Raw genomic sequence first — 16,071 nt, 5'->3', positions numbered from 1 at the left:
TGGATTGAAGTGTTTAGAACCTCCAGTTGAGGTAACAGAGTTTGTGCATAGAATTTTCTATTAATTTTCTATGAGCTTATGTTGTCCAGGTAGACATTTCAGGGGACAAGTCTGGAACTGGTGTAACACTGACGGACCCCGGTCATCAGCAGGTGGGATCGAACCCAGGATCTCAGTGCATGAGCCTCTACCGCATGAGCTAAAAGCCATATGGCTCTCAGCTAAGGCTGTAGAGCAGACAATTTCTCTCTCTCTCTCTCGGTGGTTGCAGTGCCACTAGATAGGACAGAACACCACACCCAGGAAGTGTGTGGGTTACACTGGGAATTTGCTGGCGTTGCTCTGCAATATAATTCAGGAGTGGCTCACTAGAATCACTCCTATAACTCAGCTGGGAGTAATTTACATGCTAGAGGCTGTATATGAGCAAGGCCAGGAGTGGCTGCTCTCACAGTGAAGCACTGTAAAAGGCACCCCAGATTAGAGAATTGGGGGGGACCCAGCTGTTCAGCATCCAAATTGTACCCTAGAGAATGTTACCATTGTGCGTGAGGGAGTTGTTGTGTGGGGCTTTTGGTGTGTAGGGGAGGCAGAGGGATAGGCTATGAGGAGGTTGCCTGGAGGGGAGTTGTGGGCTAGGGAGTCAGAGGGACATGCTGTGAGGGGGACTGAGGTGGCGGGATGAGCTGTGAGTGAGGGGGTTGAGGTGGGGGGGAGGGAAGTGCTGTGAGCGAGGGAATTGCTGGGGACGGTGGGGTTGAGGTGGGGATGGGATGTGGCCGCGCTCCACCTCCTCCGACCCCCAGGTCTCTCCCTGGGCTGGCCACTAGGGGGAGCTTTTGCTCTGACTTCCCCGCGTTCGAACGCGCCTGGCAGCTCTTCTGACTCCCTGGGGCTGCCGTAGGCGGCTTCCCCCGCTGCCATGGGAACGGAGCCCGGCTTGTGTTGGTGCCGGCTGCTGCTGCCCGGGTCCCGCACTGATCCCGACGCTCGCCGCATCTATGTCCTCGCCGCCCGGGCCCGACGGCGCCCCCGCCCCCGCCCCCGCCCCGGCCCACCTGGCCGGCAGGGAGAAGCGCAGGCCGCAGCCGGCCACGGACAGTGCCCTGCGGACCAGCCAGGTGAGCGCGACCCAGGGTGAGCAGCGCCGACAGCCCGGCCCCGGGCAGCGGGCCAAGCACGGTCACTGAGGGAGGGAGGAACGATCCGCTCAGCACCCGCCGTCCCGTTCACTCCCCGTCCCGTTCACGCCTCGTCCCCTGGGGGATGGTCCGTGCGCCCTACTGGGTGGGGAGGCGCCTTTTGTAGCTGCCCTCAGAGGCTCCTGCTGGCCCTGGCAATCGGGCAGAGGCGAACCCGCCGGTCTCTGGGCCTCTCCCCTCCCTCACTTGTGAGTCCTCCCGCCTCTGCTGCTCCCCCTCGCTTTCCCCCGCAGCAGCGGGAACCTGCCCCGCCGGCCCTGCCAGCCTCGCTGGCTCTGAACAGCAGCCGTGTGGCCCCACTGCCACCTGCTGGGCGCTGCCGCGGGGGGAGGGGGCTCTCGGTGGTGGAGGAGACGGACAGTATTGCACCCGTTTACAGTCGGGTCATGTTTGGGGGTGGTTGCCTGTCTTTACCGAATGAAAGGTTGGGTTTTGAACAAGGGGCTGGCATTTACCCACGGAAGGCTCCTGCTCGTCCTAAGTGGACTTTCTCAATTTAAAAAAAATCTAGTTTGTGTGGTTGTGATGAAGATTGAAGCACATGGAAATTGGTTCCGTGCTGCATCTGGGTGTGTCTCACCAAATCAATTCCCGGCTATCCTAGGGGCCTGTGGCACATGTAGTTTAGTCTCACAACGGCTGTAACGCTTCAGTTTAATCTAGGGGTAACTGGGTGGGGTCTAGTGGCCTGTGATATGCAACTGGTCAGACTAGACTATTTTTTTCTGATAGTGTCTTCTGGCGTCAAACTCAATCGATACAAAATGGGAAATGACTGCCTAGGAAGTAATACTGCAGAAAGGGATAGGTTGAGGAGGTGATATGGGTAGAGGGAATACAAATGGGAATCTGGGACTCCTATTCAGGCATTTATATAAAATCAGAAGAAAGCTCTATATTTTGAATTATTAGGCTATAATTCCTTATTATTGTAACTTCAAAACCACTAGAGATTCAGGGCTTGTCTTCACTGTGGGCTAAATCAGCACTGCTGCAATCGATGCAGTGGTGTCAATTTATTGGGTCTGGTGAAGATGCGATAAGTCGATGGGAGAGCACTCTTCTGTCAACTTCAGTACTCCACCTCAACAAGAGGCAGAAGCTATGTCAATGCAAGAGTGTCGATGCAAGAGTCTGGTGGCACCTTAAAGACTAACAGATTTATTTGGGCATAAGCTTTCATGGGTAAAACACCACTTCTTCAGATGCAAATCTGTTAAGTCTTTAAGGTTCCACCAGACTCCTTGTGTTAGTCTGTATCCACAAAAACAACAGCTATCCCCTAATACTTGATGCAAGAGTATAGACACCACAGTAAATCGATGTAAACTACATTGACTTCAGTTATGTAAATTCTGTAACTACAGTTGCGTAACTTACATCAACTTATCCTGCAGTGTAGACAAGGCCTGAGTCTCATTATCTGTGGTATCCCTTGCACCCCTCACTAGAATTATAGCCTCAAAGTTTAGGTCCTTTTTTGCTCATATTTAACATTGTTCAATTTTAGCATTTTTAAACATTGAAAAAATTAAGAACTGTATTTGTTTGTAGTGTATTCAGTTGAAGTCTGTGGACCTTAATCGTGTCATCAAACTTCTTGAAGATTCCAACTCGGTAAGTACAACATGAGGAAAAAGGCTTGTGATACATTTTGTAAGGGTAATAATAAAATACATGTTACAATTAAATAGCCAGATATTGAGCCTCAGTGGTCAGGACTGCAAATTCTCAAAATGGAAGAATTATACTGGTAGAATTACAATGCAAGTATGTCTTTGAAGATATTCAGTGTCAAGGAACAGTGGTATCCATGAACATTTGTGTTAAATATTCATTCATGTGCCTAAATATGAACTTTCACAAAAAATTGTTGCAAATGTGTAGATTATAGAATCCACGTGGGCAAATGACACGGTGTTGGTGTGCAATTGACTGTCCAAGATGGCAACTGTAGATTTTGAAACCCACCACTAAGAAAGCAGTTACAACATGTAGAATTGTTTAAAGCTTGTCAGCATGTATGTGATTGCCCATATTAGCTGCTAACATTTCTCTAGGGGCTTGAATTGGAGGAGGGAGAACATTTATAAAGCTCAGGAGTCAAGAACAAATAGGACTAAATAGACACACAGAAAAACAGTTTCAGTTATAGCCTGGACCTCAAAAGATTATTTTGGTCTCTGTAGGAAGATTTGACAAATCAAATACACAAGAATTATAAAAGTTCCCTTTGACTGTAAAAACATAATCATTTATTGTCTTTAAGCAACAGCTTCATTGAACATATCAAATTGCTGATTACAAAATCTAAGAAGAGCCAGTCTTTCTCTCTCTTTTTTTTTTATAACCTACAGCTGAAAGAGTAAGCTGTGCATGATCTTCATAAAAATATTTTTTGTGAGATTGTGTGGTGCACCTCCAGACAGCAAAGCACACGTAGGTGCAACACGGGGAAGGAGGCCTTTAGATTCTGGGCTGGTGAGTGGGCTGAAACAACTGCTGGTCTAATTTAGAGCAACTCCTTGACTACTCTAAATTACAGTAGCCAGGGCCGGCTCTACAGTTTTTGCTGCCCCAAGCAGTGGAAAAAAACTGCCGCCGCAAACAGCAAAGGAAGAAGCTGCCCCCGAATTGCTGCTGCAGTGGGCGGAGCAGAGAAGCTGCCGCTGAATTGCCGCCGCAACCGGAGGAACTGCCACCCGTTTCTAACTGCCGCCCCAAGCGTCTGCTTGGAACGCTGGTGCCTGGAGCCGGCCCTGACAGTAGCCTTGCCTAGTGGCAAAGGACCTCAGAATAGCCACAGTGGAGTGTTCTACAGTGCCACTATTGACATGTCCTGACATACCCTTAGTCCCTTTTCCAGCACTGCCCCTTTACCAGGCCTATACAGTGCTGGCATTGAGAGATTCTTGGCTGCAAAGGGGGATTTTATGCAAGATATGGGAACTGTAGCAAAGGAGAGAATTTGGACAGTTCTAGAATCTGAGCTTTATTAAAAAACTGGTCGATATCAAAAATGGTGCTTCAGAAGAATGGAAAAATTAAGGGTTTGTATGCAGGCAGGATCGCCTCAATAGGAGTACAGATAATGGGAACTGCAACTCCAGATTGGAACTCTTGTCCATTTAATCCACTATCTTTCCAATAGTAGTGGGCAGTGGTTAAATAGATGGAGAGGACAAATACAATCTTGCCTGGCTCATGTCCATTCAGAGTGCTGCTGCAAAGGTCACATTTCTAGCTCCTCACCTTGACCATATAATTCCTCTTTGGATCCATCCACTGGCTCTCTTTTCTTTATTGCATCAAACTTAAGATGCTTGTTTTCATTTCTAAGGCCCATCAGGACTTATACCTAACCAACTTAGTGCTTCTCATATGCTATCAAGTTGTCAACGCTCACCTCCGATTGGCCAATGACACCAGTCTCCATCGCCACGTGTTAAATTTTCAAACCAGCTTTCTCCCATGCTGCCCCTTATGCTTTGGAGGCACTCTCCATAAACATTCACAAAGCTACCTCATTATTCTTTTTCAAATCCCTCCTTAAAATACTCCTTTGTATGATGTCAAAAACTTGACAGTTGGTGTGTTGTGACCACTGTCCACTGTACTGACCAATATTGTCTTATTTCCTTATACTCTTCCATCTGACTGTCTGTTTCTACCAGTTGTCTCTTGTTTTAGATTGTACACTCTTTGGTGCAAGGATCAACTTTTTGTTCTGTTTGTGTACAGCATCTAGCACACTGGGGACCCTGGTCCATGACTGGGGCTCCTAGGTACTATCACAGTACGAATAATGAATAATAATTAATAATTGTTTAAAAGGGATGGAATGGCCTCAGTGGGAAAAGAGAGAATACGTTTCTGGGGCTTCACATGTAAGGAGTGAGAATATATTCAGAGTCTGAAACTGAGAAGTTGCCAGTGAAGGCAGACAAAGAACAGCAACAGGCTGGTGCGTACACTACTTAGTGTGGCATTAGACATTTTCATAGCAACAATTTGTGATGCAATAGATGTAATACAACATTTCTTAATAAATCTATCCTATGTCAATGCATCTTTAAAATACATCAGTATGTCTAATTTTAAAATAAAAATGGCACACCATACTTTCATACAGGCACTATACCAATTGTGATGACATACTACTTCACTTATCAGACAAGCTTATAGTGCTGTCAGATGATTTAAGCCAGTGAGCCCACACATTCAACCAAAAAATCCATTTCTAAAAGATTCTGCATGATTATAATAATGTGTTCTGTGCATTTAAAAAAATATGGTTAGATCAAGATTTGCTGCTGAACGCTTTCAGAATTTCATAGTATCTTGTAAAAAGAAAAGGAGTACTTGTGGCACCTTAGAGACTAACCAATTTATTTGAGCATGAGCTTTCGTGAGCTACAGCTCACTTCATCAGATGTATGAAAGCTCATGCTCAAATAAATTGGTTAGTCTCTAAGGTGCCACAAGTACTCCTTTTCTTTTTGCGAATACAGACTAACACGGCTGTTCCTCTGAAACCTGTCAAATAGTATCTTGTGACTTTTTAATCTATTTTTCCACTTGCACTTGTACTCAAAAGGGGATAGACCAAGATCATTTAAGGTTTTAAAGGCACACTGCAATTTAAAGTTAAGGGTCGTTTTTTTTCTTTTTAAGAATAATGAGGAAGATGGACAGCTAGAAACTCTCAAGAAAGTGGTGAAGCAGTATGAAACAGGGCTTGTATCCTTTTTTATTTCTCTCCTCTATGGAAACTACAGTTCAAATAAGATGTGGTATTTTATATTTTTTAATATTTTTGACTTTTCAGCAAAGTTGCTTATCATCAGCTACGTTTCATAGAAATGTATCGCTTTCCCTGATAGCAGCAGTGGTTCACTCATAAGTTATTCACTGGCTTAGAGCAGTGGATTTCAGACTGCGGGTCACGATCCAGTACTGGGTCATGGAATGTAAGGCACTGGGTCTCGAGGCTCTGGTCAGCACCGCTGACCAGGCCATTAAAAATCCCGTCAGCAGTGCTGCCCAGCTAAGGCAGACTAGTTCTTACCTGTTCTGAAACCCCAGAAGTGGCCAGCAGCAGGTCCAGCTCCTAGGCGGGGGGGCTACGGGGTGCCGCGTGGTACCCCCATCCTGAGCAATGGCTCTGCACTCCCATTGGCCAGTTCTCAACCAATGGGAGCTGGGGGGTGGTGCCTGCAGGCGAGAGCCATGCTGAGCCGTTTGCACACCTCCACCTAGGAGCCGGACTTGCTGCTGGGCGCTTCCGGGACACAGTACAGTCCGCGGTGCCAGGACAGGCAGGAAGTCTGCCTTAGCAACTCCACTGCACTGCTGACCAGTTGTAGTACTAGCCCGATGTAAGCCCATGCACCAACCCCATGCCCCAATCCCCTGCCTCAGCGCCCCCAAACCCGGAACCCCTTCCTGCACCTCCCACCCCAGAGCCCTGACCCCTCTCCCGTACCCCAACCCTCAGCCTCAGCCCTGAGCCCCTCCCAAACCCCTCATCCCCAGCTCCATTGTGTTATGGGCATCAACAATTTTCTTCAACTGAGTCACCAAAAAAAAAGTTTGAAAACCACTGACTTAGAGAAGGCTTTCTATGCACACTTATCATTGCTAGGGTTGCTTGGATAAGAAATATTATTTGGATGCTTGGGGCTATGTGCTTCAAAATAGAATTGAAAAATCTCAGTATACAATAACGTAGAAAAATATAGATAAAAGGCTATGCAAACGTAAATGTAATTTCAGCTTTTACAACTCAGCACAGATGTGGTTTCTAAGTGCTATATTGATTAATACTTAAGAAATGTGGATAAGAATAATAATGACTCATGGGCATAAGGTGACATTTAAATAAAACCAAATCAGATTAATTAGCTGGATGCTTTTTTATATATATGTATATGTATTAACAGTACCAGTCATATGTAACAAATATCTAGAAATGATAGGTGAAACTGTGTATAAAGATTACTTTACAAATGTGTGTTTGGTTCACATTTTCAAACTTGAGTCCCTAAAGTTAGACATATAAATCCATATTTAGGCATACTTTTCTGTGGTGTTTAGTGCCCATAACTCCCAGTGAGATCAATGGGTAAGAAACCTCAGGTGCTTCACACATCTGAAAATCCAGCCACTTATAGTTACTGTACCTAAATAGGGATTTATGTGCCTAATTTTAGTTATCCAAATCTGACAGTGTTGGAGTAGGGTATTTCTTTCCGAAAATAAAGTATATTTTTTTCCTCATTCTCAGGAGTTCTAACAGTCTAATTTCCTTAACTATTGAACATTAAAAGCCTCTTAAGGATTTAGCACAAATATTTAAAATTCTTAACCTATGTGCAGAAAAAATTCAGGACCAAGAGGCTTTCATAGAGCCTACATGTGAAATTCTTAAATTATGCGGGTAAGTACATCAGTCTTTAATAATAAATAGCACTGAGGACTTCTATAAGTGCTATGCAAATATTAAATGATTTTCTCAACACCTCTGTGAGATGAGTAGGCACACACTGGTTCCCCTTCTTTCCCTTTTATAAACTGATTTTCTGCGTGTATGATTGCTGTAGACACAAAAAGACCGTTTTTAGTAGTTCAGTGACTATGGAACTACCTATTGCTGCACTTAGAACTGTATTATAATTAACCCTGGGATGCCAGAAAGCAGAATTTCCAGAGGTGTCTCATTGCCTGCAGTGGGGTGTTCTGGGACGATTGGCCCCCAAGAGATTAAACAATAAGTCTTGTTAAGGTGTGTTTTGTTGTTTCAAAATGTTCTCCCAGTGAGTTAAAACCCTGAGGTGAAACAAAGGGACCTTAATAGCTTTAGATAAACTTTATGAAGTGATAAACCTTAGGTCAATTTGTGGGGGCTGGAATACAAAAACAATTTGAGGGTTTTGTTTTGGTTTTATCGATTTTTAATCTACTTTAGAATGTAACATTTAATTGTAAGGGCTTTTTAACATCTTCATTGCCATACTATTCTACATTATTTGCAAATCAGAATTAAAGTGTCATTCATTTCATGTTTGTCAGTACTTTCCTTTTAGTTTGGAAATTGCAGCCATAATAAAGATTATACAGAAGACTTCCCCTTAACGTTTTTGATCACTCATTTTCAGCTGATAAATATACAACATTGCAACTGAATTTCTTACTTTTCTAAGTATAACTAATTGTGCTGCTTTGCTGCCCCACAGAGATTAATTAGAGTACATCATGAAGTTTTCAGTTTCTTCTGTGTATGGCAGCAACATGACAAAACTTTGCAGTGAAGGTGTAAGGTCCATACAACACAGTATCCGTTCAAGTGAGAAGTAAATTTTCACCTATTGTAGAGTTCAGAAATAATACTAGTTTCTGCAGTGAATGTATGGATATGGCATTGGACCCCAGTTCTTTACTTTAATTTTTGTCCGATAGGGATGTTTCCACACTTCAGTGCTTTTATAGGTGAAGAGGAGAAGCCAATAATTAGAGTAGGTGTTACTTGGAAGTTCCTTTTAGCAGCTGGTGCTGTCTCTCCTACAATTTTCTACTCTTCTACCACTACCTTTCTTTCTTAGCCTATCTTGCTCACACTTCTTTCCTTCTCACCTTTTCCGTCTCTTTCTCCCCATTTGCCCCATTATTTTCTCTCTCCCTTCTTTTCCTCTGGCTCTGCTGCTCATACCTAACCCCTCTCCAGAAAACCTACAGCAAAGCTGTGCATGCACAACAATATGTCGTGAATGGAGCATAACATCTCAATATTTGAATATGAGGGCAATTTTATAGTGTTTATTTATTACATAAACTCTGTGCTCATAGTATCTGAGTGAATTTATCTGAACAATACCCCAGTTTAAAGAGAGAGTTGTATTTAGGCTACCTGGAGTCAAATTAATAGTTCTATTTTTCCATATTCCTAGCTGTCCTGCCTAGGGATAGGTTCCTTTTTCCCTATCTGTGGTGAGCATGTCTATTCATAGCCTGCCTCTGGCATATGACTGATGTCACCCCAGTTATTGAGTTTAGTCTTCCATACTTAAATGAGATTTGTTTGCTGGGATTATTTCCTGGTTTACCAAATATGAATTACTACAATGGTACCTGTAGGCATTTACTTCTATCAGCCAAAAAATTAGTTGCTAGATCATGAAAGTAAACATTTTTGTTCTGGGATCAGTGTCTGCAAAGAATATACTTGAGGACAGTTTTTCCAAGACATCTTCAATGAATTTCATGGGATAGAACATAGGATATTGATTTTCTATCTAATATTGGCATCAGCATAAACACGTTTTGATTAATCTGTTTTTTTCTGCTGTGTTCTAAGGATACTTATAATAACTTGCTTGCTCAATTTTTGTAGGTTACCATTTTTAAAGAAGAAATTATCTGATGAAGTAAACTATACCCCAGTTACTTTAGAATTAATTGCACAACTGGGTAAGTTAGATTGCTGTGCTGTAATACCCTCCAGCATAATAAAAAGAACCACAATTATCTTCTCAGTTGTAGCTTAGAATTTATATGATTTTTTGTTACCGCACTTATAATTACAAGTTCTTGCTATCTCCTGAGTCAGTCAACATTCTGAATTTTCCAGCATTCAGAAGCATTTCTACTTTGCTATGAACTTCATCTGTGCAGCTTTCAGAGTATTGGAGAATCCTAATTGTTTGATTAGCCAATGAGGTTTCTTTCTTCCTAGTGAGAGAGGCTGCCCACCAGAGTTAGCCCAGGAGAGCTCACGAAATAAACCAGTATGACTCCTGTAGCCTGGTCCACTGGCTGATTTCATTTTGCTTTGAGAATCTTAGCTATTACACTTGAGTTTTTCAAAGAACACCACCACCACAAGCTCTGTGGGTCAAGAGAGCATGGGGTCTTGACTATCCAATAGAGGTGGGAATGAGAAGAGAAATAGCAGGTCAGCAAGTGGGAAGACTTGAGCAATAGAGAGGTGGAGCAAAAGGCCGTGTGTGACAGGTCAAACAAAAAGGAATATCCTTGGAACCTGGGAACAGAAAGTTCTCCTGCCTGGAGGTCTTTATTTTCATCTGTCCAAAGAGATATCAAAATAGACCCACATGTTTCAGACCGTCTTTGGTGATGCGTGCCCCAAAACCTATTACAAAGTGGAGGATTACAAAATTAAAAAAGAAAGCAAGTCAGTCTCTCTTGGGGAGCATGCCCAATTAAATTATCTCCACAACATGGCTCTCTCCAGTTCTCTCCCTATTCTGTTGAAAAGATACTTTTTATATGTTCCCCTTATATCCCATTGTGCCTCACCAGAAGCTAGGATTACTAATATGGCAGCCATGGTGTCAGCTGCCGTATTAGTAATCCTGTTTTCTTTGTTCTGAGAGAAACTGTCTGGAACCATTGAGTTGGCCTATTCCCTCACCACTCTGGAGAGGGTGAAGTTCCAGCCCACCTTGCTCAGGGAACTCCAGCCTCAGGCTATAAAACAAAGGGCAGCAGAATAGGCTTCTTTATAAACCCCAGGCCATTTTCCCAAAACCACTTCCTCCCCGTCTGTGGCAGTGAATCCTGTCTCTCAGGTATTTATAGTCAAACCTGGGATAAGTTAATACCGGCCCAAGATGGTTACCCTCATAAGGAGTGAACACAAATATATACAGGGTGTAAACAGTAATAAGGAACATACATTACGCAATGTCGTACAGGGGGATGTAAGTAGGAAGACTCAGATGACCTTTTTTTAAACTATTCTGTCTTGTAAAAATTGCAAATCAGAATTTGTCTGTTTCTCACAGGTTACTTGATGAGGGTGCCCAGCTCTCAAGTGAGGATACAAATCTGTAAGTGTATTATTAGCTTTTACCACACAGAGCCACCAAACAAACAGCTTGCAGGTAAAATACACAATTTTAAAATCTTGCAAGAATGAAACAATGAAATGTATATGATCTGTCATCTACTGTGAAATGGCTATTTGCACTCAGCTCTGACTCCAGTTAAGAATTTTTATTTGCACAGATAAGTGCCATAATTACCTTAATTAAATAGACCGCATTGGAGAATGTGCAATTAATGTATTCAATAGGAATGTATGCATTGTCATTTAAAATATTTTATTAAAATTAAATTATCCATGTGTATGCATTGCATGTATCTGTCTAATCTGACAATATATGCAAGATTAATTTAGTTAGACATTGTTTATTATAACATTTTGGGGGGCTAGGGTGAAACTGTTCAAGTGATTGTGGGGAGGGCCATGATGATTCTGAAACAGGAAGGATACAGGAAAAAGGAGTGGATGGCTTTGGGGCTGGAAGTGGGGGAAAAATATAGAATTCTTGATTTGGCCATATGACCTCTAGAGAGGCAGCATTGTCTCCTCTTCCTGGGTTTTATGATTTAGGAAGCTTACAGCAACTGGACATGTCTCTGCTATGTGGGGATCTCGGACACTGGTACCCCTTAATCCATCCTATTCTCTACCAGTGGCACATAATAGTCTAGTCTCCTGTGGGTTTTAATATTTAGGTCTAATTTTGTTTGTTGGGTTTGGTGCATGGGTGCTGGATGGTACAAGTGGCCTGTATATACAGGAGGTTGCATTGGATTATCTGGTGGTTCCACAGGGCCTTTGACTCTGTGACTTTGGTAATAGGCTAACCTGGCTTCTGTGGCCTGCAAAGCTCAGGTTGGTGCTCTCACTCCAATTACAGGAATCTGGAAATGTCAAAGCAATCTATTTTTAGTTTTTAAAAGAATTACTCCAAATATTGCAAATACATATATACACATGCTTAACTTTACATAATTGAGTAGTTCCACTTAACTTCAATAAGTGTTGAAATTCTTGGAGATTTTGCCTTTCCTTTAGATACAGAAAGTAAGAGGTGTTATGTCAAAACTAAGGAACTGTATTTTATGCTTGGTAGACACTGTTCTCTAAAATGATTTTTCAGTGGGACTATTAATGTGCTTAACATCTTTGCAGGACTGGGGTTTAAATTGAGGTATGATCCTGTAAGGTGCTGAGCACTCTGGCAAAGCAGCAAAAGCGTCATAGCACATGTTTAACCCTGCTGAAGTAAATGGAGCTACTCACGAGAGTGTTGATGCTTTGCTGGATTAGGGCCAGAGTGCTCAACACTTAACAGGATTGACATTGCAGGCAGATCTGCAAATGGAAGAGGTCATCATTGGGCAGAGGAACCACTTGCAATGAGGAAATGAAGGATGTGTTTGACTAAATAAATACTAAATAAGGGAAATTTTTACAAGAATCTCGTCTTTTAAAAACAACAAAAATTGGCCTTTTCTCTAAAATGTCATTTGTCTTTTAAAAATTGCTCAAACTAAACTTTCTGTTACTTGATTAGGTGGAACATAAGAATGTGAATTGCTCATCTCAATACTTGTATCCCCATCTACACTACAAAAAGAACCACAATAGTGGTTTCTGTATGCATGGGCAAAAGAAAAAACAAATGTTGGCAATTCAAATTTAGTCAACATGACCTTGAGGAGTCATGTTAAGCCATGGGATTTAGTCATGCTGACTGATAGACAGATATGGTAATCATGAGTGGCAGCGTGGTTCAGAGAATTAAGGCACTGGACTGGGACTCAGGAGACTTGGGTTCTGTTCCATGTCTGCCACTGACATGTTGTGTGACCTAGAGCAAGTCACTTCACTGTTCTGTGCCTCTGTTTCCTCTTCCACCGTTTGTGTGTTAGACTGTTAACTCTACAAGCTAGGAACCAACTCTTACTATATGTTTGTATAGCCCCTAACACAATGAGGTCTTGATCTTGGTTAAAAGTTTCACTTTCGATAATTTTCACTAAAATTACTGAAATTCACATTTCATCCATTTTTTGAAGAAAACTAGATATTGTATGTGATTATGCATGTCTAAATAGTTATAACTCTCAACTATTGTACATACAGGTTTCCACTCTACAAGTGCAAACTATAAGATACAAATGGCTGAATTAGGAGGTTTAGCAGAAACCCTAGTTTTGTCTCTAGCATTGGTTGAAAATCAACTTGCTGAGAAGTTATGGGTACTTAAAGCCCTACAGCATCTCTCCACATCTGGTTAGTATAGGATTTTTTTTTAACAATCTCATTATCTCAGATATGCTTTTCTTTATTTTTATATATATATATATACACACACACACACACACACACAATTACCAACCTGCAGGGAGTTGATTATTCAGACTTTCTTAATTACAGGAGTAAATTGTAAACTTATGATGAAAGCCCATGCAGCCAGCAGAATCTGTTCTCATCTAAATGATGCTGATCCCTCTGGACAGCTACTGTTCCGTTCATCAGAAATCCTATGGAACTTATTAGAAAACATGTCAAAAGAAGAAATTGTTAATCAGCTCAGTAATTTGGAATGTATATAGTAAGTACAATCAAACATTATGTAAACTAGTATTACAATTTTGGAGCAATCTGTGTAGTACTAAAATAATATGTTACTGGATTTTTGCATTTTGTTTGATGTCTCGTCTCTCAGCATGTTAAGAGAAATGCAGGTTATGCAGTTTATCAGTAATTATTGTGGGCCTGATCCTGCAGAAGGAAAGGACTGCGGAATCCGGCCTTAAATCAATGCAATGCTTTACTGCAATGCTAAAAAAAAATAAAGTATCAGGGGGTAGTCGTGTTAGTCTGGATCTGTAAAAGCGGCAGAGAGTCCTTGGCACCTTATAGACTAACAGATGTATTGGAGCATAAGCTTTCATGGGTGAATACCCGCTTCGTCGGACGCATGTAGTGGAAATTTCCAGAGGCAGGTATAAATATGCAAGCAAGAATCAGGCTAGGAATAACGAGGCTAGCTCAATTAGGGAGGATGAGGCCCTCTTCTAAGCAGTTGAGGTGTGAACACCAAGGGAGGAGAAACTGCTCAGGATTAAACAAAGACTGTGAATGGCCAGCCAACTACTAAAGCAGTTTCTCCTCCCTTGGTGTTCACACCTCAACTGCTTAGTAGAGGGCCTCATCCTCCCTGATTGAGCTAACCTCGTTATTCCTAGCCTGATTCTTGCTTGCATATTTATACCTGCCTCTGGAAATTTCCACTACATGCGTCCGACGAAGCGGGTATTCACCCATGAAAGCTTATGCTCCAATACGTCTGTTAGTCTATGTCTGTAAGGTGCCACAGGACTCTTTGCCGCTTTTATAAAATTAGTAGTAAATGCTATGTTTTATAAAATACAAGGCTGAGAACCAGATCCTCAGCTACATTACTCCATTAGTCAATGGAGTTGTGTTGACTTTCACTGAGGATTTGCCCTTCTGTTTTTAAAGGAAATGTTTTAATCAGACAGCAAGATGCAGTTAAGCATACCTTTGCTTGAGTAAATAGACATCTCTTTATAAACTCAATTTAACACCTGTAAAACAAAGATTTGTGTCCAATTATGCCTATTTTAGCAGTTGATGCTTAAATTAAATACACCGTGGTACGTATAAAATATCAATTTTGAAAAAACCTTGGGAAGTTGTGGTGCTTGCAACTGCACACTAATCTAGACTTTGAAAAGTCTGACTTGCAATGGGATTCATGTACTCAGGAGCTGCACATAAATAGAATATGAAAAGGAATATAAAACTCTGACTTTCATTTTCTTCTAAGTGCTTTGAAGGAAGTGTTTGTGAACTTACTCATGCATGGTTTCCGTCACTATGATCGCCAGCTGAGAAACGACCTCTTAGTAATAGCCACGCTCATAGCTGAAAACCCTGGAGCACCAATGATCGTGAGTATTCATACTTTTGAGCCTTACAGGCTGGTAACATATTAACTACCCTGTTCTGTATGCACTGGATATAGTCCAAAATTACCACTTCCTTGGGATTTACTGTATTGTTAAATTCAGCCTATTCTTTCTCTCATGCTTGGCTATTCAGGGCTTTCCTTCCAGGAAGACTGTTTCTTTCTGTAGTTCCCTCTGCCTCAGAGACACTCAAACCCTTAATACTGTTAGCTCCTGCCCAATAACATAAAGATGATTTGATAGTGAGAAAACAAAACAAAAATAACTGCAAGCCTTAACAGAAGTGTCCTGTTACAGGGAGCCTTATGTTTAAAACTGTACTCATTGTTTGGAAAATCTAAGGAATAAGATTATTACAGTAAGTTGCCTAAGAAGTGTGTGTTTACTTCACTGCCCACATCTTCTGGAATACTTCATAGCTTTTACGAGAGAGCTGTACGGTGCCTTGTTTTAAATAAGCTAATATTCTTTTACTCTGTTTCACAGTTGTAGATTTAGAATTCTAAATAGTCATGACATAACTAATAATTAGTCAAACAAATTTCTGATTACATGAATCAGCTAGATGTTGTTAGGGGCCTGGTCAGGCATGTTCTCCTTTTATGGAATTCATCTTTGCTTGAATAAGAGTTTCACATTAAGTTTCACACTTGAGTACACATTTGCTGGATCGCCCTTATAATTTGGAATATGGAAACATAGAATTTAATTGACGCTTCCTGTTTTCCCAGTGGCCATTTTAGAATGTCTATCACACTTTTACAGTAGCTTATTTTATGTCTGAATTTTTCAGAGCCCAGATCCTCAAAAGTATTTATGTGCCTAACTGCCATTGATGTCAATGGGAATTAGGTGCATAAATATTTTTGAGGATCTGGGCCCAGGCATTTAATCTTTGTGATCGTAGCTACAGTAGATATTTAGCAACCTTTTTTCTCCATCACATAAAAGTGCAAAAATTGAGAAACCATGCACTTTATGACAACCTACAAATCAGCTCAAAGATTAAGCCTGGGACTAAGAAAAAGGAAATGAGAACTGTAAATTACTTCTGGAA

General features: G+C 41.6%; 1 protein-coding gene across 2 annotated transcripts in view; it reads left to right on the top strand.

Annotated features, from left to right (window-relative positions):
• Window positions 1-909: 909 nt before the first annotated feature.
• Window positions 910-16,071, top strand: part of CFAP69 (cilia and flagella associated protein 69) — a 39,871-nt gene continuing 24,709 nt past the window's right edge. Inside the window, exons 1-9 of one of the 2 annotated variants that reach the window (XM_048838084.2) lie at window positions 910-1,121; window positions 2,757-2,819; window positions 5,877-5,942; window positions 7,532-7,641; window positions 9,592-9,668; window positions 11,006-11,104; window positions 13,159-13,308; window positions 13,453-13,630; window positions 14,873-14,996. In XM_048838084.2, the coding sequence (XP_048694041.2) occupies window positions 1,002-1,121; window positions 2,757-2,819; window positions 5,877-5,942; window positions 7,532-7,641; window positions 9,592-9,668; window positions 11,006-11,104; window positions 13,159-13,308; window positions 13,453-13,630; window positions 14,873-14,996 (987 nt within the window). In that variant the 5' untranslated portion in view covers window positions 910-1,001. Of the gene's footprint in view, window positions 1,122-2,756; window positions 2,820-5,876; window positions 5,943-7,531; window positions 7,642-9,591; window positions 9,669-11,005; window positions 11,105-13,158; window positions 13,309-13,452; window positions 13,631-14,872; window positions 14,997-16,071 lie in introns of those variants that run through there. The other variant, XM_075125864.1, reaches the window with a different exon arrangement.

The sequence above is a fragment of the Caretta caretta genome, chromosome 2 (assembly GCF_965140235.1).
Source record: "Caretta caretta isolate rCarCar2 chromosome 2, rCarCar1.hap1, whole genome shotgun sequence".
NCBI lineage: Eukaryota > Metazoa > Chordata > Testudines > Cheloniidae > Caretta > Caretta caretta.
Note: the sequence above shows the minus strand (reverse complement) of the source record. Positions and strands in the feature narration are given on the sequence as shown.